Source organism: Oncorhynchus mykiss, chromosome 15, assembly GCF_057628025.1.
Source record: "Oncorhynchus mykiss isolate SJ-2025 chromosome 15, ASM5762802v1, whole genome shotgun sequence".
Lineage (NCBI taxonomy): Eukaryota > Metazoa > Chordata > Actinopteri > Salmoniformes > Salmonidae > Oncorhynchus > Oncorhynchus mykiss.
Genome location: NC_143036.1, coordinates 22,320,301 through 22,347,257, shown reverse-complemented (window position 1 = coordinate 22,347,257; position 26,957 = coordinate 22,320,301). Strand labels below are relative to the sequence as shown.

General features: G+C 43.6%; 1 protein-coding gene across 10 annotated transcripts in view; it reads right to left on the bottom strand.

The window, feature by feature from the left end:
* The window catches only part of slc12a7b (solute carrier family 12 member 7b), a 64,453-nt gene that overhangs the window by 35,373 nt on the left and 2,123 nt on the right, over positions 1-26,957 (bottom strand). For 3 of the 10 annotated variants that reach the window (XM_021562703.3, XM_090199625.1, XM_090199626.1), the window contains exon 1: positions 17,752-18,336. The exons of 5 other annotated variants lie outside the window; for them this stretch is intronic. In XM_021562703.3, coding sequence (XP_021418378.1) covers positions 17,752-17,866 — 115 coding nt within the window. In that variant the 5' untranslated portion in view covers positions 17,867-18,336. Of the gene's footprint in view, positions 1-3,481; positions 3,822-17,751; positions 18,337-26,957 lie in introns of those variants that run through there. 2 more of the 10 variants (XM_021562704.3, XM_090199624.1) reach the window with 1 other exon arrangement.

The following is a 26,957-nucleotide window of genomic DNA, read 5'->3' as shown; positions in this document are numbered from 1 at the left end:
AGCCGTGGTATATTGGCCATATACCACACTCCCTCAAGCTTTATTGCTTAAGCGATCAATCCCAAAGACTCTGCAGAAAACCTGTATCATGTCCAATCATGAGACATCCCAGCAGACATCACAGCAGGTGATAAGATACAAAGTCCCACAGTGAGCATTAAAACATCCTCACCATGCCAAAGGAATTGACACTGATCCCTGACACTCACAGGATAGATCCATGTGCCAACTAGCCTGTGCCCAGTCCCCAACAACCGGATGTTCCGGTTTTCATGGGAACGGAAAGAGAGCCTGTGACGCAACTTCCACTTTTGGACGGTAACAAGGTGACACTCCATCCTAACTCCTCCTTTAAATTGACTGGATTGGTAGGACAGCAACACTTTTTTTATCTTCTTCTTCCTGTCAAGACTAATATATAGGAATCTAAAAGTTTGAGCATGTGTGTGTGTGTGGGGGGTGGGTGAGTGTTGAAGGAGGGAGTGGGGAGGGACGTCGAGGGAGCAGTTGGAAAAGTCCCAGGAGACACGGTCCAGTTTCATATGGGCTAGCCTACTAAGGCCAAACTGCTGACCTAGTTTATGGACATGTGGGCACATCATCGCTGGCGTCGTACGTGCCTATTCATCCCTTCTCAAGATAGGCAGCTACCAAAGGACTGGTCTACCTCTTCAAATCAGAGAACTAACTAACTAACGAGAGAGAGAGAAAGAGAGAAAGAGATACACACAGAGGTCTAAAAGGGTGCGGTTCGGGAAAGAGTATACCGTGTCCATTGATGGGGCAGGCGGTTGTTATTCTCCACAGCGATGTTGCGTGTCTCCCCATGTTGCGTAACTTCGGCTGGCTGCTCTAGAAGAATACCTGAATCCTCGTCATTCCTCTCTAAATCCGTGCACAACAAATGCTCACACACCATGTCCGGACCCAGTTCAGCTCACATAGAAGATATGGGACCCATGCGGTGCCATTTTCACGGTGTTCTCTTGGTCGGAGACTGCATAGTACGGATTGATGCATCTACGTCATAGTATAAAAGTCAAACTACCGCAGAGCTTTGCCTGGCCATGCATTAAACAAGTCTCTTCTGCATCGTAATGTAAGAGTCTTACATTGGGCCTACCCTTTGCAGCACTGTGTGTATATAGGGACTGAGAAAGACCCGACAGTTAGGCATATCCCAGTCAAAACTTTTGTTATTGCAGCAGACATCTTACTGAGGCTGTGGATGAAGGCCTACAACAAAATGTTCCATTGAAGCTCCCCCGGAACTGCCGCCCAGAAGAAATATCAGCCCGCGCAGAGAAGCACAAGATTGAACTTCACTGAACTTTCTAGAGTTTTCCCTGTTAGTTAGCACTATCAATGTTTCCTTTTACTGTGGGAATTGTGATCGAATCAACGCAATGTTAGCCACTTTCAGTGCAACATACCGAAAACAAAATGAGCTATGCAAAACTAACTATACAAGATATTTTGTTGCAGGCAGAGCCCATCAGAGTAGGATTCTATTGCATTGACAGGCACGACTCAGAGCTGCTGTAGGTTTATATGCAAATAGACCATTGTATGGATCTGCCATTCACTTTGAACTGGACTGTATTTACAGCATCAGCAGTCGTGAGTAGATGCGCTTGTTTTGAGATCAAAGCGAGAGCTAGCGACCACATTTGTACAATTGATCATATCCTTTGCTAGTTAGTTAGTTATTATCCCAGTTATAGATCATTTGTGGTCAGCAATGGGGGGGTGATTGCTTGCTACAAGAGCACAAAACGTGTGCATTTCTAGATATCTTTGAAAGGCGAGTCAGGTGAACAGCTTTTTTTTTGTATTTTGAGAAAGACTTGAATAAGCTAAGTAGCCAATAGGCAGAGGGTAGCATAATTTGTCTGATTCTCTGTAATAATGGTATGGGAATAATGAAGTCAAAGGTGAATTTATACAGTTCAATTGCAATCATGAGACAGGATTAGCTGTTCAAATTCAATTTACAAGGTGTCAACAGGCAGACATGCCAGAACTACCCATGCAATCCCAGTCCATCCAATCAAAGAAGTTGCATAACTTGCACTGCATGAAATAGGCCAGGAATACAGGAATACAGGAATACAGGAATACAGGAATACAGCAGTAGCCGACATTTCAGTTCTCACAACTTTCCTATTCGCAAATGTTTTGATCAGAGCGAGAGGCTGCACAACAGATTTCTGATACAACGGTTGACAATATTAGTGCCTTTATTTAACCAGGTTTGTTATTGAGGACACATTCATCTTTTTCAAAACAATGGCCTGAGGGTCAGACAATGAAGGGGCAGGTTCTGCAAATAATCGTCTATATTTCTTGCTGTCTTGCTGTTGTGCCATTGGTGAAAGTTGTGTAAAACCTAACCAATGTGCTCTAATGAAGCATACAATGGCAAAAGTTTGGGAATCCCTGCTCTAATCAGGGAAAGATTTAGACCTGAGACACCAGGTGGGTGCACACAAAAACAGCATTACTCCGAACCTCGTGAGGCAAGATTTGAATACCCATGCTATAAAGTCTATGTTCCAATATCCACAATTGCATGCCACTTAGAATGCAATACATGGCCAACACTGTGCATTACCTCATTCTAAGTCCTATGTTTAACTAGTATCAAAATTGGAACAGCAACCGACCCACAGCAAAAGAAACCTTCCAAGTCAGAAACCAGGAATATTGGTGAACATCCCTCTGCAAAACGAGTCGATATTCATGCTTCCTTCAAACAGAGAGGAGTAGGAAGACAAGAAAGAAGGGAAACCGTGCACCTGTGCTGTGTGACTGAGCTTCAGGTAGCAGTGAACTAATAGGGAGGCCAAGCGTCTCAGTCTCTATGGTAATAAATTGCCACACACACAGACACACACACAGACACACACACACACACACACACACACACACTATTTATAACCACTAAGCTCCCCTCAGTGGAAGCTCTGTACAGTAAGCTTCCTAGCACTCCCAATGTTAGTTTGCCTATGGTTCACGGTACGAGAGAGAGAGAGATAGAGTGGGAGTCAGAAACTATTCCCTTCAATCGCTTTACCTCGCCTTACTCCAACTCAAGCCCAGTACAGACATCAAATGTCATCCCAGGTAAATAAATCCACTTAAAATACCAAGTTTGGAAAAACGTATGCCCTCACAACTGTAAGTCACTCTGGATAAGAGCGTCTGCTAAATGAATAAAATGCAAATGTAAAACATTCTACAAGAGAGAAATTAACACAAAACAAAAACATAAAGCCGACAACTACAGAAAACCTATAGAACACCATAGAACGCTCCGTCAATAGCCAATCAATAGGTTAGTACAGCAGCCTTTGCAGCCCATGATAACTAGGTAGCAGCCTGCATCTAGGGGGGTAAGAAAGTCAAGCGTAGCGAGATAGAAGTCTGACTCTAGGGGGTAAAAAAAAATCCTCCAGGTGAGAGTCGCCCAGGCACTTACCCCTCCGTCGCGACTGCGAGCCTTCCCCTTGCTCCATGCTGGAGTGGAGAGGGTCTGAAGGGGGAGACGTCCCTGTAATGCTGCTGCTGTTACGGGGTCCCAGGTGATGGAGGAGAGGACAGGAGCTGTGTGGCTATGGTAGAGACGCTACGTCGCTGAGCGCTCTGTGAGTGAGGACCAGCTCAGTGTGTGTGTGTGTGTGTGTGCATATATATGTGTGTGTATATGTGTGTGTGTGTGTGTGAGAGAGACACTGGCTGATGGAGATGGCAGCAGCCACGCATCCCAGCCCCCACCCCACTCCTGATCATCACCGCCTCACACTCTCTCTCTCTCTCTCTCTCTCACACACACACACACTCAGAGGGGAGGAGCAGCAAAAGAGGGCCAGAGGAAGGCAGGAAGAGGGAGAAAGTGAGAGTTGGAGAGAGGATGAGTGAGAGAGACAAGTAGGAGGAGGGAGGGAGAGATGTGCAGCTGCTCCTCTACCCATGAACAGCTAGCGCTCCGTTATATTCCAAGCCTCTGAACAGAGCAGAAACAAGGGTTTACATTACCACACACATCCTGCAGGCAGACAGTACAGACACTCGCATCCTCAGAACACAAACACAATTGCCTACATGGTAACACACATTCTGTCCTAAATGCCCACAAGGGACATTATCCACGATCTGCCTGCCTTGAAACAAAACGGAGACCTTCGTGGGAAAGCCCCGTGCATGGCCAAGCAAGTGCCTCTGGTCCATGACAGGTCAGATTCATTTCAAAACAGCAAAAGCTAGAGTGCAATCAATGACTGAATATTTTGCATCGAGCAAGGTTGATAAAACAAGGGCACTTATCGCAAGAATAATGTGAGAGTGAAGGGGAGAATTGGGTTTGAGAACATAATGAGTTTAACTGTCGTTGGACTTTCAGTTGACTTTGCAGTTGGATGTGAAGTTGGATGTTTGGAGTATAGAAGATGATGATGCCTAGTGTATGGTGCCTGCGCTAGGGTGCCGGTGCCTGCGCTAGGGTGCCGGTGCCTGCGCTAGGGTGCCGGTGCCTGCGCTAGGGTGCAAAAATCAATGCAAGTTCTACTAGGGTTTGACATTTAACAACTTTGCTCCTGGACTGTATGTTAGTCACATGGTACTGTAGGTGTCGGAGGTGGACAGTTGAGCTGTAACCTCACTACTGGGACTTAGTGAGATGAGCCTAATCCCAACCTTAGATCACTGTGGTCAAAACAACCACACAGTAAAACAACAGGACAACGATACGATAAATCATTACTTTGCCGTTTGACACTCTCTCTAAATCAGTCGATGTATTGCAACAGACTTCTGTGCAATACAATAGAACCCAATCTAATAGTATTACCTGTAGCAAAAGGACATGGTCTGGTAAACTGTTTTTCCCTATACATTTTTCCATGAGAAACAGTTGCATATTCTAAGGACTTTTTTACCTGCCTTTTCAAGCAAAAGGGCTGTCAATGAGAGTGTCAGAACAGCCCATAGCCTAAGTCGTCCTAGGAAGAGTTTAACCAATCTGGTTTGAGATTTAGAATTCAAACGGATGCCAACATGGTGGACTGGTTTGCCAAGCGTTGTACCTGTAACCAGGCAGAGAGAGAGAACTGTAATGCCCAAGTCCAATGCCCATTAATCACCTCTCTAAAACCATGTGAACTAGACAGTAAATCACTTAACCAGATTAGCCAAATCCTGTCCTTTTAATAAAACACACCACTGAACTCTGTGCTCTGGTAGGGACAGGTAATATAGAACACCATAGAACGCTATGGTGGGAACTATGGTGGTCACTGGTCAGAGGCTGAACAGTAGTACGAGAACGACCTGGCTTTGCCATCCAGTCACTGGGACTGGATTGACTGCATCTTGATGTCCCCTCTGAAATGGTCTTGGATGAACTACCTACACGTTGTCATTGAAGCAAAACTGAGGAGAGTTTGACTGTCAACCTAAAGTATAGGCTGTGCTGCATAGTGTGCATATATAATGAGGTGAAAGAGACATACAGTGCGGTCACCAAAAGTGAAATACAAAAAATAGGGATGCTTTGGTGAGTAGAGGGAGGGAGCTTGGCTTACTGAAGCTCTGTCAGGTCTGTTGTACTCTGTGAAGCTGTAAGCTTTTAAGACTATCAGGTAAATCACTGTTGTCCATTACGTAACAGTGAGTGAGTGACCGAGTGAGTGAGTGAGTCAGAAGGGATGGAAGGACAGAGAGAGAGAGAGAGAGAGGGTGGGTCAGCTGGGGGCGATGAACTGGAGGCTCAATGATGCTTAAACCAACTGACATCAATTACTCACACATACATCATAATGCAAGCAGCATCGACTATAAAGAAGGTACATAGCCTAATATATCTACTAGTGTATATCATCCCAAAACTCCTCCTTGTAACGTTACATAGTGCTCCTCCTTGTAACGTTACATGGTGCTCCTCCTTGTAACGTTACATGGTGCTCCTCCTTGTAACGTTACATGGTGCTCCTCCTTGTAACGTTACATGGTGCTCCTCCTTGTAACGTTACATGGTGCTCCTCCTTGTAACGTTACATAGTGCTCCTCCTTGTACCGTTACATAGTGCTCCTCCTTGTAACGTTACATAGTGCTCCTCCTTGTAACGTTACATAGTGCTCCTCCTTGTAACGTTACATAGTGCTCCTCCTTGTAACGTTACATGGTGCTCCTCCTTGTAACGTTACATAGTGTTCCTCCTTGTAACGTTACATGGTGCTCCTCCTTGTAACGTTACATGGTGCTCCTCCTTGTAACGTTACATGGTGCTCCTCCTTGTAACGTTACATGGTGCTCCTCCTTGTAACGTTACATAGTGCTCCTCCTTGTACCGTTACATAGTGCTCCTCCTTGTACCGTTACATAGTGCTCCTCCTTGTAACGTTACATAGTGCTCCTCCTTGTAACGTTGCATAGTGCTCCTCCTTGTAACGTTGCATAGTGCTCCTCCTTGTAACGTTGCATAGTGCTCCTCCTTGTAACGTTGCATGGTGCTCCTCCTTGTAACGTTACATGGTGCTCCTCCTTGTAACGTTACATAGTGCTCCTCCTTGTAACGTTACATGGTGCTCCTCCTTGTAACGTTACATAGTGCTCCTCCTTGTAATGTTACTTAGAGATGCAACTGAATGGATCCTTGGCAATTGCTACAAGTATTTCAGGGCAGTAGGTTGTCTCAGGGCCGTTTAGTTAGTCTGTCAGAGAGAGAGATGTGTCAGGCCAGCGTTATGTGAGCAGAGACGAGCAGACCATTACTAAGGCCAAACAAACCAATAACCACTCTCCCCTTTGCCCAGGTGAGGGTTGATCCGAAGAGGATGTAGGGTCTGTTGAAAGTGTTCAGGCTAAATTAAAACGTCTGTGATGCTTTTGTTCAACTCACGGATGGAACACAATGTTTCTATGGTTTCCTCTAAGAGAAGTGTTCACGTACTGGCTTGATTAACTTTGTGGCCTCTTATGAAATACAATTCTACCATGATAGCTATGATCTAATTTACTAATATAAATTGCATGAAATTGGATACATTTCAACATGAATTTGTTCAGTGAAAAAGTCATTGTTTTATTAATACCACAAGAGACGTTCTTTCATTCACACACATTCACAGGAATAAAATATTCCATCAATAAAAACTGTTAAAAGATAAATTCTTCAACAAACAATAGGCCTAAATAAAGTCATGACTGTGTTTGGAAAAATAAGCCAGCAATGAAAGCTTGTAACGTCAACTGATGATTGAGATGCTGAAATAAAATGGTTGTGAAATTTGCCATTGCATTTGTGGGAAAAAGTGTAGTTCCTTAAACTGGTGAAGTCACACTCATCACGTGATAAAAATCATATTTTTTTTATCCTTTTTTTCCCCCTTTTTTCTCCCCAATACTTTATTTAAAGATTTTCAGAACATCTTGTCATTAACTCCTGAGAGTGGTAAGGAAGAAGTTTACACAAAAGTCACAATATGCCACTCATTCTCAATAGATTCTAAAACACAAGGGTTAATGGAGAGATGGACGGGATGGAGAAAAGTCCAGGCTTCTCCAGAGGGTGTCACTGTTAGGTAGGTCGGAGATGCTTCAGGTACTGGGGCGCGTTCAGCAGGACGCAACATTTTGGAGCATTCAGATAGAAATGGACTGTTGAATAAGGAATAAGGTCGGCTCTATTCATGACATTTCTATCTGCAATGTTCAAGAGTGTTTTTCAACTGAACGTGGCCCTGGTGCATGCAAGCACACATACACACTTCTTAACAAGAGATCGTCCTTTGTGTGATCGTGATGAAAAGCACGATTGCACCAAAACAAAGGCTACTTTTTGTCCAAGATTGCCCTCTCAATAAGCATCAATGCAATGTACACTTCCTCACTGTATTTGGCGAAGCAACGAACAGGGATTTGATCGGCTCAAGTAGGAACCAGGTGTTTTCCAGTTTCCCCTTCTAAATTCCAGAACCCATGGTTGTCACAGCAGCCAAACCATAAACGTAGGAAAACAAGCTGCGGGCTGACCACTTTAATAACTTGACGCAATGGACGGAGTGAATCAGCAAATTTACCAGGACTCAGGAGAACTAGTGGATGTTCCTCTCTAATAGATTTGAACTTGTTAAACTAAGGCAACAAACAAGAGAACTACAGTTCCCACTTCATTTGGTTGCATTATCCACAGTCAGTGGATCTCATTAGTGGGCGTAATGGATGTAAAACCTACTACCTAATGCCCCATAACACTTAAAACTATCAAATGAGAATGATCAACAGAAGAATGTCGATCGAAGACCACTTAGTGGTGGGAGAGTAAGAATGGCAGTGTGTGGGGTCTGTACTGTCCACATTAAAATGCAGTTAAAGCCATCCACAGGCCCTGAGTGGAGTCAGAGGAGAAATAAACCATCACCAGTAGTATAGCCAGCACTATAGCCACACCCAGGAATCTAAACAGAAGAGCACAGAGGGAGGACAGAGAAAGCAGAAGAGTGGTGGTGTGTGTGTCAAGTCGGGAAGCTGATGAAGAAGCACGTGATTCTCACGTGCGCCCTGCTGCTGGGCTGGCCTCCAGAGAGAAGGAGCGAAAGAGAGGAGGGAGACTGAGTGAGGGCGAAAGAGAAATAGGAGAAATAGGGGAGAGGGTGAGAGAAATAGGGGAGGGCAAAATAGAAATAGGGGAGGGCGAAATAGAAAAAGGGGAGGGCGAAAGAGAAAAAGGGGAGGGCGAAAGAGAAATAGGGGAGGGCAAAAGAGAAATAGGAGAAATAGGGGAGAGGGCGAAAGAGAAATAGGGGAGGGCAAAATAGAAAAAGGGGAGGGCGAAAGAGAAAAAGGGGAGGGCGAAAGAGAAATAGGGGAGGGCGAAAGAGAAATAGGGGAGGGCGAAATAGAAATAGGGGAGGGCGAAAGAGAAATAGGGGAGGGCAAAATAGAAATAGGGGAGGGCGAAAGAGAAATAGGGGAGGGCGAAAGAGAAATAGGAGAAATAGGGGCGAGGGCGAAAGAGAAATAGGGGAGGGCGAAAGAGAAATAGGGGAGGGCGAAAGAGAAATAGGGAAGGGAGAAAGAGAAAAAAGACAGACAAAGCCAGAGAGATAATGAGATGATGAAAAGCTATGCACCAACTGGCAGACATGGCTCTCTCTCTCTCCCACTTTCAGTCCCAGGTAAGACTCTAAAAACACTGCCCAGTGTTTTTAGTTTCAGACTGGCCTAGTACAGTACAGAACACACATCTCATTTCTCTCCTAACCCTCGGGTCAGTCTGAAACTAGAGTGAGAGAGACCGAGTCCAGACTCGTCCAGAGTGATTTTCACTTTCACCAGTGGAGGATGAAGTGCATTTGATTGTTTTTGAAGTAGGTTACATGGCCGTTTTGTAATTTAACCCTCTTTTATAAGACCTAGACTTCTGTCATCATAATAATGACATTACATACGGTTGCTATGAGCTGACGTATGCCATCATTAGCTGTTTATGACATCTGCTAGACTATGTAAGCCCTTATGACAAAGGGTTCAAGCATGTAGAGATATGGTCAATCAAATGTAGGCTATTGTTGAATATGTTCTACTCAGAGGAGGTTGGTGTTGAGCCATTTCCTGAGGATATAGCATGGAAACCAACTTGTGTTAAGTAATAGTCTGCCAATGTGAGGGGGAGAAACATGCAGGAGGCTTATCAGTTGTGCCACATTGAGGGTCAAGCGCCCAGGAGGGGGGCTTTGTGGGGCGGGTTCATAGGGCTTAAAAAAACAATGTGTGATTGGAGGAGGCCACCGTAGCTCTCTCGTCCCAGACTCTCAACAAATCCGTTCAACCGCTTTTTACCAACAAACCACAGTGATACAGAGCCTGTCAATCAAATGAGTGCGAAAGCATTCGCAGCCATGTTGTACCAACGTTACTCTGTGAATCTGGATGGGGTTGTGTAACCTGTCGCTGCGTGTTTGTGTGTGGGCATGCGGGTCTGCTTATGTGTGTGTCTGGGAAAACCCTCAGTGCTGATGACATGAAGGGATGTGGTGGGGCCTACGGATCAAGGCCCGGGTGAGGGGGGAGAGAGGGGGAAAGGCTTGAGGGTGGGTGCCCATTATTCAGAGAACAGAGATACCAAAGAGAGACTCTTCATTCATAACCGCATACACAACCAGCTTCCTGTGCAGTACACACACTTCCCCTACAGCAAACAAGTGTAAGAGGCCATGCTCTTTTTGTGACGTGACTCCCTCCCTTTCTCCAACTGCAAACAATCCCAATGAACACATTAGATTACGCAATCCTCAGTCGAGGGAAGGCACTCACAGAAACACCTTGCATCGGTGTGTTTGTTCATAGAAAACACACCAATCACACCAATGCTCTAACACCACTGGGTCTGTCATGTCAAATAAAGTCCCCCTGACAAAAAGGGCTCGATGTGTTCTAGCTTCTGTTGCTAGGGCTGTTGATAAAACTGGCAAAATTTGGACCGGATTGCGTAATGAACCAAAGCGTCCGTTGCTATGCTGGTTGCTTGGCTCTATTTGACCTCGTAGATGTAGCGAAGGAAGGAGGACGCGGTCAGTTCTAGTTCCATTTCACCACATAAACGCTCGCTCAGTCCACACAAAATTATTACCTCAGAATTGCTCTCCAAGGATGGTGTTTTTGACGGTGACAACCTGCTGACTACCTGCTGCTTCAGAAAAATATTGTTAAATAGGAAGAAATTATTTAAGCTGTTTTTAGATAGATTTTATATTGACATTGCAAGCTACTTACCTCAGCCTGCCTAGTCAGCTAGCTAGCTATCCAGACAGACAGTTTGATTTAGCTAACGTTATATAGCTTGCTAAGTGTTATAGTAGATTTCTGTTTGTATGTAGCTTGCACTTTAATGGTATCCCTCGAGGAGATTTTATTTTTATCTTTCCAACCAGGCGAAGTATTACGAAGGCATCACTGATCTCGACAAGAGGCGCAACATTCGTAAGGGGGCAGGGAAATTCACAATTCAGGGTAACGTTAAGCAGTTAATTTCTATTAGATATCTGGAAGGAGTTAAATACAACCATTTAACAAACATTTTTCATCTAGCTAGTTGGTCATCTACATGTTGCTAGCTATACATTTATTTATATGTCTGTCATATTGAGGTATCTAGCTATAAGTTAACCCTGATCAATCAAATGGATAGGTGTAAGCAATTATGGTAACTTAGAGAGAGAGGAAGAAAGTGAGAAAGAAAGTCACAGGGAGAGAGAGAGGTGCGAAGAGAGTGAAAGACAGCAATATTTGGAGAGAGAGAAACAGAAAGACAGCAGTGCAAATTTACTTAAACTTTAGTATTTCAACAACTCTACCATCGACTGTCCGAGACACCCAGGAGGTATCCCATCCACCAGATCCAGTTCGGATCAGTCTGATACTCTGTGTCAGAAGGGGACAAGCTTAAGGTGGGCTATACTTTCAAAAACGGTTGAAAAGTACATATCTCCCCTTCATAACACTTCACTAATCCATCAAATGTTCTCACAGGTGGCTTGTGTCGGACTGGAGGAACAGGGGCAGGTAAGTCCAGTCACTGGACTAGAAGACACGAGTGAGGTTCTCATCACTAGTGTCAAACAGGGGCAGGTAAGTCCATTCACTGGACTAGAAGACACGAGTGAGGTTCTCATCACTAGTGTCCAACAGGGGCAGGTAAGTCCAGCTGCTCTCTGTGGCCGGATGGAGGACCTTCTGGAGGTCGTTCCTCAAACACACACACACTCCTGGTTAGACAATTTTACAATTGATCATGCTCAAGCTCTTTTGCAGGAGCAGCATCCAGAAGTAGGCTTACACGCGGTGGGAGGCATCGCCATGCTGTCAGCAGTACCAACACTGGCCCAGGGGTTTGCCCAGATAGTAAATCTCAAGGCTAACCATTGGGTCACGGTAAGTAACCTCCGCTGCCTGGTAGGTACTGTTAAGGTGTATGACTCCAGTGGTCACGACATCACCCCAGAGTTTCTCTCACAACTCACTGCTCTCTTATCTTTTCCAGGGACCTCTGTGACTGGAGTGACCAGCAGTCCAGCAGCAGAAGTTGTTTGGTAAGTACAGTTGAAGTCGGAAGTTTACATACTCCTTAGCCAAATACATTTAAACTCAGTTTTTCACAATTCCTGACATTTAACCCTAGTAAAACTTCCCCATCTTAGGATCACCACATTATTTTAAGAATGTGAAAATGCCAGAATAATAGTAGAGAGTGATTTCAGCTTTTATTTTTCATCATATTCCCAATGGGTCAGAAGTTTACACACACTCAATTAGTATTTGGAAGCATTGCCTTTAAATTATTTAACTTGGGTCAAACTCGGGTACCTTTCCACAATAAGTTAGGTGAATTTTGGCCCATTCCTCCTGACAGAGCTGGTGTAACTGAGTCAGGTTTGTAGGCCTCCTTGCTCACACACGCTTTTTCAGTTCTGGCCACAAATTCTTTATGGGATATAGGTCAGGGCTTTGTGATGGCCACTCCAATACCTTGACTTTGTTGTCCTTAAGCCATTTTTCCACAACTTTGGAAGTATGCTTGGGGTCATTGTCCATTTGGAAGACCCATTTGCGACCATGCTTTAACTTCCTGACTGATGTCTTGAGATGTTGCTTCAATATAGCCACACAATATTCCCGCCTCATGATGCCATCTATTTTGTGAAGTGCATCAGTCCCTCCTGCAGCAAAGCACCCACAAAACATGATGCTGCCACCCAAGTGCTTCACGGTTGGGATGGTGTTCTTCGGCTTGCAAGCATCCCCCTTTTTCGTCCTAACATTACGATGGTCATTATGGCCAAACAGTTCTATTTTTGTTTCGTCAGACCAGAGGACATTTCTCCAAATAGTATGATCCTTGTCCCCATGTGCAGTTACAAACCGTAGTCTGGCTTTATGGCGGTTTTAGAGCAGTGGCTTCTTCCTTGCTGAGCAGCCTTTCAGCTTATGTCGATATAGGACTCGTTTTACTGTGGATATAGATACTTTTGTACCCGTTTCCTCCAGCATCTTCACAAGGTCCTTTGCTGTTGTTCTGGGATTGATTTGCACTTTTTGCACCAAAGTACGTTCATCTCTAGGAGACAGAACACATCTCCTTCCTGAGCGGTATGACGGCTGCATGGTCATTTTCTGTAATTTTCCAAGCCGTTTAAAAGACAGTCAATTTAGTGAATTAAGTGAAATAATCTGTCTGTAAACAATTGTTGGAAAAATTACTTGTGTCATGCACAAAGTAGATGTCCTAACCGACTTGCCAAAACTATAGTTTGTTAACAAGAAATTTGTGGAGTGGTTGAAAAACTAGTTTTAGTGATTCCAACCTAAGTGTATGTAAACTTCCAACTTCAACTGTATATAGCACATCTGTCTTGTATTGCAAGTAATGTTTACAAGCATGTAAATATTTGTATATTTTTCCACTAGTTTGCTGGTAAAATGTTGAAACTTGCTCGAATTGGCTGTAAATGTATACATTTGCATACTAAATGTATTCAATGGAAGTTACATTTTCAATTGACTGAAATTGACTGTTCAGCTGCCTAGTTCCTTACTGGTTCTTAACCCCTTCTCCCTAGCCATTCATCTTTTGTGCCCAATTCCAAATCAAACCTCAGGCCAGGATTGGTATGGAATTGGACATTGGTTTCTAGTTAACGTTTGCATATCTGGAGGTTCTAGATTTGTGTATGTAATATGGCCCAAAGCCCATTACACAGCTGGGTTGAGTCATCACCATATTACTACACCTATCCATGCCCCATCAGGTCAAACACTAAAGATTAAAGGCCGTAATTAGGGGGTTAAAGGCCGTAATTTAAAAAAAATACTTTTAAAAAACCTTGTCGGCCTTGACGTCGTGAGAGGGCTTCCAACTAAACCAGGCCCATGTTATTGAACATTAAGTATCCATTTTGTTTTCTTCTCCATCCCACCACCCCTGACTGAGACTGGCTGCCTGTCAAGGACAAGTGACAGGAAGAACTCGCCGCCGCACCCGTCTCTTGATTCTGCCTCTTCTCTCGCTCTCCTCATTCTTTAACTCTCTCTCCTCTCCCTCCAATGTTCAAGACATTGATTTCATGTTGTTGAAAAGTTAACAAGGCACCAAAAGTGGTTTGAAATAATGTTATCATCATTACCTAAACAGCTAAATTATCACGAAAATCAGCTTTGTTTCACATAGCAGGGATGAAAAGAACGTCATTTTGGCTGTAATGATCATCCAAATTTCGACGCATTAGGTCCTTATAGGATACAAACTAAATTGAAGGAAGGTACTTTCACACAGAGGTATGGTTCCTGAGTTAATTAATCAATTAACATCCCATTATGCTTATGGTAAAGTAGAAAAATACCGGGCAGGCCATTATTTTGGCTGTGGGAGCAATTATTAGGAAATGGAAGACCTACAAGACAAAAATCTCCCTCGATCTGGGGCTCCACGCAAGATCTCACCCCGTGGGGTCAAAATGATCACAAGAACGGTGAGCAAAAATCCCAGAACCACACGGGGGGGACCTAGTGAATGACCTGCAGAGAGCTGGGACCAAAGTAACAAAGCCTACCATCAGTAACACACTACGCCGCCAGGGACTCAAATCCTGCAGTGCCAAACGTGTCCCCCTGCTTAAGCCAGTACATGTCCAGGCCCGTCTGAAGTTTGCTAGAGAGCATTTGGATGATCCAGAAGAAGATTGGGAGAATGTCATATGGTCAGATGAAACCAAAATAGAATGCTGAGTTGCATCCAAAGAACACCATACCTACTGTGAAGCATGGGGGTGGAAACATCATGCTTTGGGGCTGTTTTTCTGCAAAGGGACGAGGACGACTAATCCGTGTAAAGGAAAGAATGAATGGGTCCATGTATCATGAGATTTTGAGTGAAAACCTCCTTCCATCAGCAAGGGCATTGAAGATTAAACGTGGCTGGGTCTTTCAGCATGACAATGATCCCAAACACACCGCCCAGGCAACGAAGGAGTGGCTTCGTAAGAAGCATTTCAAGGTCCTGGAGTGGCCTAGCCAGTCTCCAGATCTCAACCCCATAGAACATTTTTGGAGGGAGTTGAAAGTCCGTGTTGCCCAGCAACAGCCACAAAACATCACTGCTCTAGAGGAGCAGTAATAAATTCATTAAAAATCCTACAATGTGATTTTCTGGATTTTTTTTCTCATTTTGTCTGTCATAGTTGAAGTGTACCTATGATGAAAATTACAGGCCTCTCATCTTTTTAAGTGGGAGAACTTGCACAATTGGTGGCTGACTAAATACTTTTTTGCCCCACTGTATGTCAAGGCCCAACTCCCTATTAAGACACAGTATGTTGGCGTGTCCGATATTTTGGCAGTTACCTGTACATAAGATAAATCTTACAGTAGTTTCAGGGTGAAAATACACATCGGGGATACTGTACTACAAAGGACTTTAGACAGACAGTGTGATTCTGGCTGCATGCTTATCAATCGGTAACGGTTACTGCACATCTACAGTACATAGCATGAGTACTGCTAGAGACAACAACACCACCACTGCAACAGAGAGTCTGGCTAGGTAGCCTGGATTTAAACTATACCAGATCTGGGAAAAACAGGAAGCACATGCCTGCCGAAATACACAACAGATTGAACACTGTGCCTACTGTTTTTTTGCATTACAGAATGTTTCACCTGCTCTGTACAGTGACTGTGTCCATACTGGTAGGTTATAGCCAATCCATGTCAAGGAAGGCCATACACAAGCATGTTAAATCAGCTAGCTGCAACCTCATGTTAAAAATCATCCAACTGCATTGTTTTTCATGTCCACTGAGCAAACATGCCATCAGCACAGGTTATTTTGGTCAATGTAAATCCTAATTGGACAAACATGAAAAGGCACTGCTTCTCATTTGGGGAGAACTACATTTAGCTCAGCTCTAAATTCTGTTTTATCCAAACCACAAAAGATACCTGTTTATAGAAAGGGCTGTCTTTTCCAAGCCAAGGCCAATGGAACTAGCCCAGTTGTTTAGTTTGGCTGGCTAGTGCAATATGGTAAAAGCACGATGACTTTAGCTTCGTAAACCTTTGAGTGCAATGCATAAGTGCATGCTACATCTGAAATGGTTTACTTGTACCCTGTTATTCAAATGGTTTTTTTCCCCCTTCTTTTTTTGTTGAGCTCAGGAATAATTTGACACAGATGTCAGCTTTGTGTTCAGTTCCAGTTTAAATACTCCTAAAGAATGAGGGAGAGGCAGAAAGAGACAGACAGAGGTGTTGCTTGCCTTCCCAAAATATCTGGTGGGGATGTGAGCACAAAATATTGGGGGTAAGACAATACTCACAAACACCTGAAGAAGAGGTCATGATTGTGTCAAATTTCCCCATGTTTTTCATCTTGATCTAACCAAAGTCTAGTATTGTTATTAAAGGGGAGTGAGTGTTATATTTGTACTATAAAGCAGAAACCAGACCCATTAGCCAACAACTAGACCAATCAATAACACTGGCTGCTATCTGACTCTTGCTTTCTCGCAGTCTGAGAGTCAACAACATCAACGCATGGGGTTTCAAACCCCTTCCCAACAGACAGACCCCTGCCAGACAGCTTATATAACCCACCATAATGGACACCACTCTTCTTCCCAGTCTGTAGAATCTCACACAGTGGGGGGCCGTAATTGTGCGTCGCGGTGGAAATTAGGGAGGAGGACCCTGATTGGCCCTCGCCTTGTGAAACAGTAGGAAAACTAAAAAACAGTAACAACTGTTTGGCACAACAATGGGGGCTCTGTGCAGTTCGTTAGCACAGACTTGTGGGAAGTTAAACTTAATGACCTTCCCTCGTTAGGGCTTGTAATTAAGATGTTGGTTCTGGTGTTGAACATGGGAAAGATGATGCAGTGGAACAGCATACTATATAATAATAATACAATTTAGCAGACGCTTTTATCCAAAGCGACTTAGTCACGCATGCATACATTTGACATGCTCTGCCCACTGAGCTACAGAAGAGCACATGGCATCCCTGGGGTAAGCTGTATAGTAGCAACACATAGTAGTTTGTAGCAGTACGCTCATGGAACAAAAAGACACTTGTGTCTTATTATGCCTCTGGATGCTACGGCTAATTATTTCTGCCAAGCGTGACTGTGGAGACACTGAGGGAAGGGAACAATGAGACGAAGAAGTGTGGCAGCGTAGCACTGTTGAAGTGGATCAGAGAGAGAGAGAGAGAAAGACAACGAGAGAGAAAGAGGATAAGTGGGAGTCGTGGCAAAAACAAAAAGAGGCATCGGAAGCACTTCTCTCACTTGAGTGTGTTGAGAGGTCCAGAAGGGTGTGACTCCATCTACTTCATTCCCAAAACCCGCAGAAACACAGCCTTAATGACACTAAACAAAAACCCAGTTCAGCCCAAATGTACAGCCAAAGCAATTCTATCCCTAAAATGACCTGGCCACTTCTTTATTAGGGTCAAGAAAGTGACATGCTTCAACCTTTCCCTTATCAACCATCACCTTCCAATATACCTGATCCAATACCTGTATCTGATAACACAACCATGTTCATCCAATATACGACAAAACACAACTACAGAGTCATGCTCAGCCGCAACTTAGCAACAGATACTCTAGCCCCTTGAAGTAACGTGCTCATCTCCCTTGCAGGGTGGAGGGAGTGAGTTGTGTGGAGAGCAAAAGCCCCCAAAATCCTTCTCTCACCTGGGAAGGGGGCATCCTCGTCTTCCTCTCTGAAAACATTGTTGTCATCTACATCATCGTCCTCCCGGGACTTCCTGCCATCCTTCACAGGAACCACTGTGAAGTTTGTAGGCATTTTCGCACCATGTGCCTCTCAGCGTTTTGCCTGTCCCTCTCTTATCTCTCTCTCCTTGTTGGTTCTGCTTCTCGCCTCCTCTGTTCAGTTGTTTGCTTTGTTTTTATTCTAGGTATCTCCCTCTCTGTCCCTCTGGGCTCGTGCTCTGCCGTTGGTTCGAAGTTCTCAGTTTTTACCCCTATCGCTTGGATACCGGGTGCCCAATGTGACCAGCCCTCCCTCTCCAAATACGGAAACGCTAAACTGCCCCGCCCTGTAGAGGAAGGCACGGCTCGACACACACTGTAACGTCTCGATCTGCCCGGGGTCAGCTGTATTTCACATACTCACTGCACAACACAGTACTGTCTGTGTGAGAGCACAGAAAAAGGAAGCGGACAGCATTGATAATGGAGTTACACTGACGGGGGTGGGGTGACATTACTTCCTCTCCTTGGTCCTCTAAACCACGCACCCTCACAGAGAGAGTTGGGCTGTGTCACAGACACACAAAGAGGAGGAGGAGGGTTTGGAATAAGAGCCTATGTGAGGTTATCAGCCCCAGTGAGAGGGGTAGCCGCTGGTGAAACTGATCGTCCTGCTTATCTCTCCAGTGTGATTCAGAAGGGTTAGCAATGCCTCCCAGACAGCCCCTTCAGGCAGCGATGGAAGGACACACTCTCCTCCATGGCGCCTGGCTTGGAGAGGTTTAGATAGTGTGCCCATGTGACTCCACTGTCTACAGCGTTGCTGTGTGTGAAGCCATGGGAACTCTCACTTCACATAAATTACCACAGAAAAGTATTGTGTTACTGTTAAATCATTCTAGTATTTTAACAGCCCTTCCCTCAGCAGGTAGAATAACAGCCCCAGGCCAGTTTCAGCCCCAAAGGAGGCTGACAGAGAGTTCTGGCAACAAGGACACATCTGGCCTATTCTCTCACAGCCGAGTCAAACACAACCGGAACCCCTCCTCAGAATATCACCAATGTTCAGGAGGATCAAACCGGCTCTGAATACTGGAAGTCAGAGGGGAGGGGTGCCTCCTCTGGAAGTCCAGAGAATAGATGTTACGAGAGCAGCACTCTCACTTGCATATGAAGCAGCAGCCCATGTCCGTTTCAGAAAACAAAGGGTACTGTAGTCACGTACACAATGACTGCTCAGGGTCAGTGTGTTTCTTCAGTTCAAGTGGTGCTCTGTTGCATTTGACTAGCCAACAGTGGCAAGAAAGAGAATCTGTCCATGGTGCTACTTCAAACTGCTTGTCAGTTGTCAAACTGAGTATGTGCAGGTAATTACGTTTTTCCTGTCTTTAGTCCCAGCATGTAGAATATCCTGAAAATGTCCTGTTGACTGAACATTGATCTGTTCAGCTTATGTGTTCTTCACACTTGTGAGTTGACGTGCACAAACAGTTGCACTCGTCTGTCGTGTCCGATACATGTTCTGGGAATCAGTGATTGCAAATTGCATTAAGCAGGCTGACAGGGGTGGCCAGGAGTGGATAATATTCCTCCTCTTCCGGTAAAGAAGAATAGGCCTCAGCAGTGCTTTAGCTACCTAGGCTAACACAACTGGGAGGTAGCCTAGAGGATGGAGACGGGCAGAAGCTAACCAACGCTTTGCTCGGTTTCTTCTGTCCACATCTCACAAGTGTTTTCCACCAGTACAGAATGGTCACATGCATAGCCATGTTCATCCATATCAGTTGGTCTGATAATGTTGAGAAAGCAAATCCTGTTTTCAAGGAATCCCGTGCTATTGAGGACTCGAGAATTGACTGTAGCATGCAGACTACCTAAGGCTGTCTTAGTGTAAAACGCTCCAGAGATCCAGAGTTCCACACTCTGCCAGTGTGCCACAGCCTGAGGGGCAGAGAGGGAGATCATAGATGATCCATCTTAGAGACTAGAGGAATGTCTAATCATGAAGGATTTGACTTTGTGTACGGAGAGAATCCCTCTTCGCATTCTGAAGTCATTCCAGGGTGGTTGGAGGGTAAGGAAAGGCGATCGGGGGGGGGGGGGGATATTGGAAAATACCTGGGAAACAAACAATCTACGGTGACTATAGATGTGGCGGATGCACCCAGTGTAACTTCACCTTCTAATGCAACGTCTATTACGGGCAAGGCCATACAGATTAAGCGCATCATTACATGTTCAACAGAAAATTTGATATTTTTGTATTTGTGGTCTATGCCATGTAGGAAAAACAAAAATGGCTATGAAAACAAGGATAGCAGAACACAGGAGTAATATCAGGACCCTTTGACCAGAGAAACACTGTGCCTGCGCATGTCATGGAGGCTCGTCACAACATTAGCATCGAACACATTAAGACTCCTAGGAGAGGCGGAGATACTGATCATCTACTATTGAGAAGAGAATTGTATTGGATTGACTGTTTGTGTACCACGTCTGCTAGAGGTCTGAATCAAGAGTTTGATATCAGACGATTTCTTACCTGAATGTTAATTTACTTTGATTTGTCTTGCCTTCCAGGTTACCCACTTGGTCATTTTGTAAAGATATATTATTTTCTGAAACCATTACATGCACCCATCTCATTGTTATATCAAGGCAAAAGGCGAGACGCACATGCAGACACAGGAGGCAAATGGTTGGAGTCTTATAATGTTAATTAATCAAAAGGGGTTGGCAAGAGAATGGTCGTGGACAGGCAAAACCAGGTCAGAGTCCAGGAGGTACAGAGTGGCAGACAGGTTCGTGGTCAGGCAGGCGGGTACAGAGTCCAGAAACAGGCAAGGGACAAAACCAGGAGGACTTAAAAAAAAAGGAGAATGCAAAAAGCAGGAGAACGGAAAAACCACTGGTTGACTTAGAAACATACAAGACGAACTGGCACAGAGAGACAGGAAACACAGGGATAAATACACTGGGGAAAATAAGCGACACCTGGAGGGGGTGGAGACAATCACAAGGACAGATGAAACAAAACTGTCACGTCCTGATCTAATTATTGGAGGTATACAAATGTTTTTTGCACCAACCATGCGTCATGTCCGCGATGGTCACGTGAGGTGAAATGTGTATATTTTGGGACGTGAACACTCCGTGTGTTTGACCTGATGAAGATCCGTGTCGAAGCGTTGTCAATAAAGCGGTGAATTGGGAGCTTTAAGAGTGTGCGGGCCTTCTCGTTCTAAAAACAAACAATCTACGACACTGTTGGAAACAACTGAACAGGGCTATGTGGCCAAAAGGGTCAAAGGTCACCAAAGGGTTAAACAGTGTCACAGATCAATGTGTTGAGGTCACACCATGCCATCCAATGTAGGTCAACAAGTAACTCCAAGGTCTGTTCCCTAAGGTATTATTGTTCCTTGTGTATTACCAATAACCTATACCGCACCCGTGTCTCCTTTAAATAGGCAGGGCAGCATGAGAAGCTATCAGCCATCTTATTTTGCATTACTCTGGCATGTACTTGAGGTGAACTATGAATTTCTCCTGCGCTCTGGTAACATTTCCATAGATTGTATTGATGTCAAATTCCCAGGAGGCTGCTGAGGGGAGAATGGCTAGAAGGGAGCGAATGGAATGTCACCAAACACCTGGAAACCATGTGTTTGATGTATTTAATACCATTCCACCAATTCCGCTCCAGCCATTACTATGAGCCCGCTCTCCCCAATTAAGGTGTCACCAACCTCCTGTGGTCTAAGTGATGATTAAGTAGGTGGTATATAGGCTACATAAACAGCATACCAAATATAAATTGAAGCTGGAAGCCAATGCATTGAATGGAGGGGAAGTGTGTAGGGGATGGGACTTCAAGAGAAGGTTACTACCTTTCAGAGTCAGATCTAAAAATACTATCTATTGCCCATTCCTGGCACAGCAGATTGTATCGTATTGCTTGCCCTGGCCGGAATGTGGAATATCGAGCGATGGGGAAAAACCAGAAACACAGAGAGAGATAGGGTTTCTAATGGATCCACGTCAAAGTACAACCCAAGGACAGTTGGCCATGTCTATAAATCTTCCATGTGACGTTATGCTGGAGGTTTTAGCCACCCCCTATCCTCAAGAGTAAACAGGACCAGAGCAGGATTTGGGATGAATGGTGGCACACTGCTGCTCCTCTCTGGACATGAGGAGAATCACACCACCAGTATATGTACTGGTACTGTACCTTCCTTCACAAGCTAGCCAATAGGAACGCTTATATATATATATATATCTGCTCTAGTCACATCCTGGTGGAAAATTAGGAAAGCTAATAAATTAAATGGAACCCTGCAATAATCCAATGGAAACAATCTATTGGCTATGGTGTATATTACACAGCTATAAAACTCAATACAATTCCCCGGAAAAAATGACAGAGGAAAAACGGCAGTAGGCATTACTGCCAGGCGGACCAGCCATAATACAGACGCATTCATATTTCATTTGAAAAACAAATCCATGCGGGCATATGAGTTTTATCCCAAGTCAAATTTTCCACAGGTTTAATGGCGAAATAAAAAAGCGCTTTGGTTCTGTTTGTTGGCAACATTTGCATGACATTTTTACATGTTGAGAACAAGACTCATAAAATCAGCCCAAAGCTGAAAAGGGCTCAAGTCCAGCCAATTAAATTGACACGAAATGAGACACCAGACCAATCAATCCAGTAAATGTTTGTTAGGCTTCCTCTTTTACAGTCTACAGATTACTGGATTACTGTGTCACCTAGAAATGTACCAAATCTGACGTCACCCCTTTGAAGTTGACATTAACAACCGTTAGGTAAGAGTTATGGTTAAGGTTAAGGTTTAGGGAAGAGTCATCCCAAGGATCCCGAATAGTACTAACCAAACAATCAGCTGACAGAGATGTGTGGCCTCACACTGATTTCCCCTTGTGAAGATTACAGATTGCAGGCTGTGGAAAAACACGTTTATTCCATTTCAAAACACTCAAGACTGGTTTCTCTCTCCATGGGCAGGGCCAACTGTATGTACAGGCTAAATTACAGGAAGCTCTGTGAAACAAGTGAGTCACAACACAGTATGTGTCTAATGACAGTGACTGTGTTGAGCCATCAGTAAGAGCTGAGCACGCCATCCAGACGACTGAGTCCTCATCAATCCCTTTGTAATCTCTGGGATCCCTGACATCTGGAGGATGTATCTGTAATGACGTTCGTCTGTACGAGAGGCGGACCAAAGCGCAGCGTGGTTGTTTTGATTCATGTTTTAATAAATAACTTCACATGAACAAACTAACAAAAACAAGAAATGTGAAAACGCAAAACAGTCCTATCCTGTGACAACAAACACAGTGACAGGAACAATCACCCACAAACACACAGTGAAACCCAGGCTACCTAAGTATGATTCTCAATCAGAGACAACTAATGACACCTGCCTCTGATTGAGAACCATACTAGGCCGAAAACATAGAAATGCCCCAAAACATAGAAAAACAAACATAGACTTCCCACCCAACTCACGCCCTGACCATACTAAATAAATACAAAACAACGGAAATAGAGGTCAGAACGTGACAGTATCCTATTTATAGTCTCTCCCAATCCCAAATGTGCAGTGTTCAATGGGAGAGCAGCATGGTTGAGATTAATGGTCAATTCCATTTCAAATCCATCTATTCCAGATATGAATTGAAATCCCTATTAACCTATTAAAGAAGCTCTATGAATTAAGTCTATGGATAACTGCTAGAAATCTGCCATAACTGCTGGTCAAAGCACGTTGAACACCACATTAGATAGGGCTCAAGAGAGTTAAGACATTATCTTTGACATTTTGTAGTCCCATATTTTCTCTATTTCCAAACGCCAATGTCTAAGGACTAAGAAACAGCCCTGGAAAGTTTTTTTTTGTTTGTTTTAAGTATGGTGTGCTCAGGAAAAAAAGCTGAAAAAGAACTGGGCAATTGCACAGTAACGCTGAGACCTTTTCACTTTCAAATGTATGCCAGGCAAAAAATGTTGATTGCCACTGAAAATGTTACTAAAACACATTTACTTGAGGAACAGTGCAGATACTAAGTTTGGTAACAAAATGACAGTAAAATCTCCCTCAGTTTTTTTTATGTGACACCTTGAGTTTGAAAAAAATCTATTTTGGTTATTGAACTACGGAATGACAGCAACAGAATGACATGAGTCACTGATCTGTACTATACATTAATGCATAATTATGAACATACTGTATTTCTTCTTGGTGACATATCCTGAATAGATACACAAAGGTAGAAAAATGTCAAATTCTCCTATTATTCTACACACTGGCTATTAGTCTAATAAGCTCGTCTCCCAAACTACCTTGGAGGGTTTAAAGCTTGGGGTAGTCACCTCATACAAGTACTTGGGAGTATGGCTAGATGGTACACACACTGTCCTTCTCTCAGCACATATCAAAGCTGCAGGCTAAAGTTAAATCTAGACTTGGTTTCCTCCTCTTTCGACACAGCTGCCAAACTAACCCTGATTCAGATGACCATTCTACCCATGCTAGATTACGGAGACGTAATTTATAGATCGGCAGGTCAGGGTGCTCTCTAGTGGCTAGATGTTCTTTACCATTCGGTCATCAGATTTGCCACCAATACTCCTTATAGGATACATCACTGCACTCTATTCTCCTCTGTTAACTGGCCATCTCTGTATACCCGGCGCAAGACCCACTGGTTGATGCTTATTTATAAAACCCTCTTAGGCCTCACGCCCCCCTATCTGAGATACCTACTGCAGCCCTCATCCTCCACATACAACACCCGTTCTGCCAGTCACATTATGTTAAAAGTACCCAAAGCGCACACATCCCTGGGTTGCTCCTTTTTTCAGTTCCCTGCAGCTAGCGAATGGAACGAGCTGCAAAAAAACACTAAAACTGGACAGTTTTATCTCCATCTATACATTCAAAGACTTAATCATGGACACTCTTACTGACCAGGGATGCAAACTGGTGAGGGCCCAAAAAGGTGATCGTTTTTTGTTGTTGTTTCACTGAGACATGCAGGTGTTAACTAATTAAACAACAAAAAATATGATCTATATGATCAGTCTCTGTGTGAAAAATAAAAAGTGGTTCATGTGAACCTCACTCACAGCTAAAGAATGTAAGGAAAGCAATCCAATGTTATTTGTTGCCTACACTTTACAGAAAATGACACTCAAGTCTTGAGAAAAACACAATACACTAACATTGCAGATAGCCATGACAGCCTTTATAATAGAACGCTTGTGGTCACACACATCTAAATATTGCACTTGGGAAAAAAAAATCTTAATGTAGAAATATAATGAAACAAACAGGTATTCTATTTCTGTTCTAATATAGTGGCCATTATAGCAGACGTAAATCAAGTGGCTACATTTGTGCAAAACTAATGTTCACTGAGTAAAACATGTAATCAACTGTCAGTGACGGGGGATTAACTGTCAAATTCAACACAACAAAAGCAATATCTTTGGGCTACACTGCACATTATTACATTGTACACTTTCTGCCTGTGGACATCTGTTCTACAATGTGCCAGCAGAGCATGATACCCTTTGTTGGCATAATTGATCTCTAACAGGCAGAGAGCACACCTGGCATACTCCTTTTTATCCACTGTATTGAAAGAGAGAAATTGTTTGGCGTTTCTTTCAGCTCCATAGTGGCATCCAGCTTAAACCAGGTCCAGCTCCAGCTACACTTGATCCCTGAATCCACTTGTTTAATGAGCAACGCCTCATTTTCACCTAATTCTCTCATTCTGAAAATGAACCACATAGTGCAGAGGGAAAACATTAGTTCACAGATAGTAGTTAGTTCGTTAGCTAGTTAACATTTTACACAGATTGCCAGGGTCCAGTAAGCAACTAACACATTATAACTTGAGGAACGGCAAGGAGTCGTATACCAGTTAATACTATAGCGAGTTGGTTAGGTTACTAATGTTAGCTCATCTGATGTTGTAACGTTAGCTAGCTAGCTGTCTGATTTCATTAGACAGCTAATTTTCAAACAATAAACTCAATTATTTGATCGGCTAAGTTGGCTAATGTTTCGCGCTAAGGTTTCCAGGTGCACAGTGTTTCCTCCGACACATTGGTGCGGCTGGCTTCCGGGTTGGATGCGCGCTGTGTTAAGAAGCAGTGCGGCTTGGTTGGGTTGTGTATCAGAGGACGCATGACTTTCAACCTTCGTCTCTCCCGAGCCCGTATGGGAGTTGTAGCGATGAGACAAGATAGTAGCTACTAAACAATTGGATACCATGAAATTGGGGAGAAAAAAGGGGTAACATTTTAAAAAGTGTGCTCTACTTTACTGTATGAACTCAACTTTGCTCTATTGTACTGTGCTCTACTGCAACTGTGGTTTGTGACTACTATGATCGCGTCTGCCGAGTTGGTAACAGAGTGATGCGTTTTAATCACTTAAAGGGATACTTCAGGATTTTGGCAATTAAGTACCTTTAAGTACTTCACCAGAGTCAGATGAAATTTAGGATAGACTTTTATGTCTCTGCATCCAGGATGAAGGAAGTTAGAGGTTGTTTTGTGTGCCAATGCTAACTAGCATTGGCATACAGCAATGACTGGATGTCTACGCGTATCTGCTAGCATGCTAGTAGATACCCATAAAACACAATTATTATGAGTAAAAACACTATAACTAATTGGTAAATTTACCTTTACTTGTTACTTCTGTGAACTTTCACAATCCTCTCTCCTCATGAGGGAGAGAAATTAGAAAATATCTTAAAGATATGTGGGGTTTTGGTAACAGAATGACAAGACACTAGGCATTTTGTCTTACAGAAGGCAAATCATTTCTGCAAAACTAAATATAAATGTTGATATTGTCAGGGGCCTTTACCTCAACATAATGTGTTTTGATGGATTTCTAATACCTAATACTTTATAGTAGATGTTTTTTAAGATTCCTTTTCCATCTGTGACAAGAAATCAAAGCTTTGGCTTATTCCTAATTTTAGGATGGAAAATAGTTGAAAAACATATCTATGCTTTCATTTGCAAAACGTATAGGTTCTTAGCTTTCATTTGACACCAATTGTGATATGCTCCTCTAAAAACTTCACGTTGGCGCTAATGGCTCTTTTTACATGGAAATTACCAATGATTT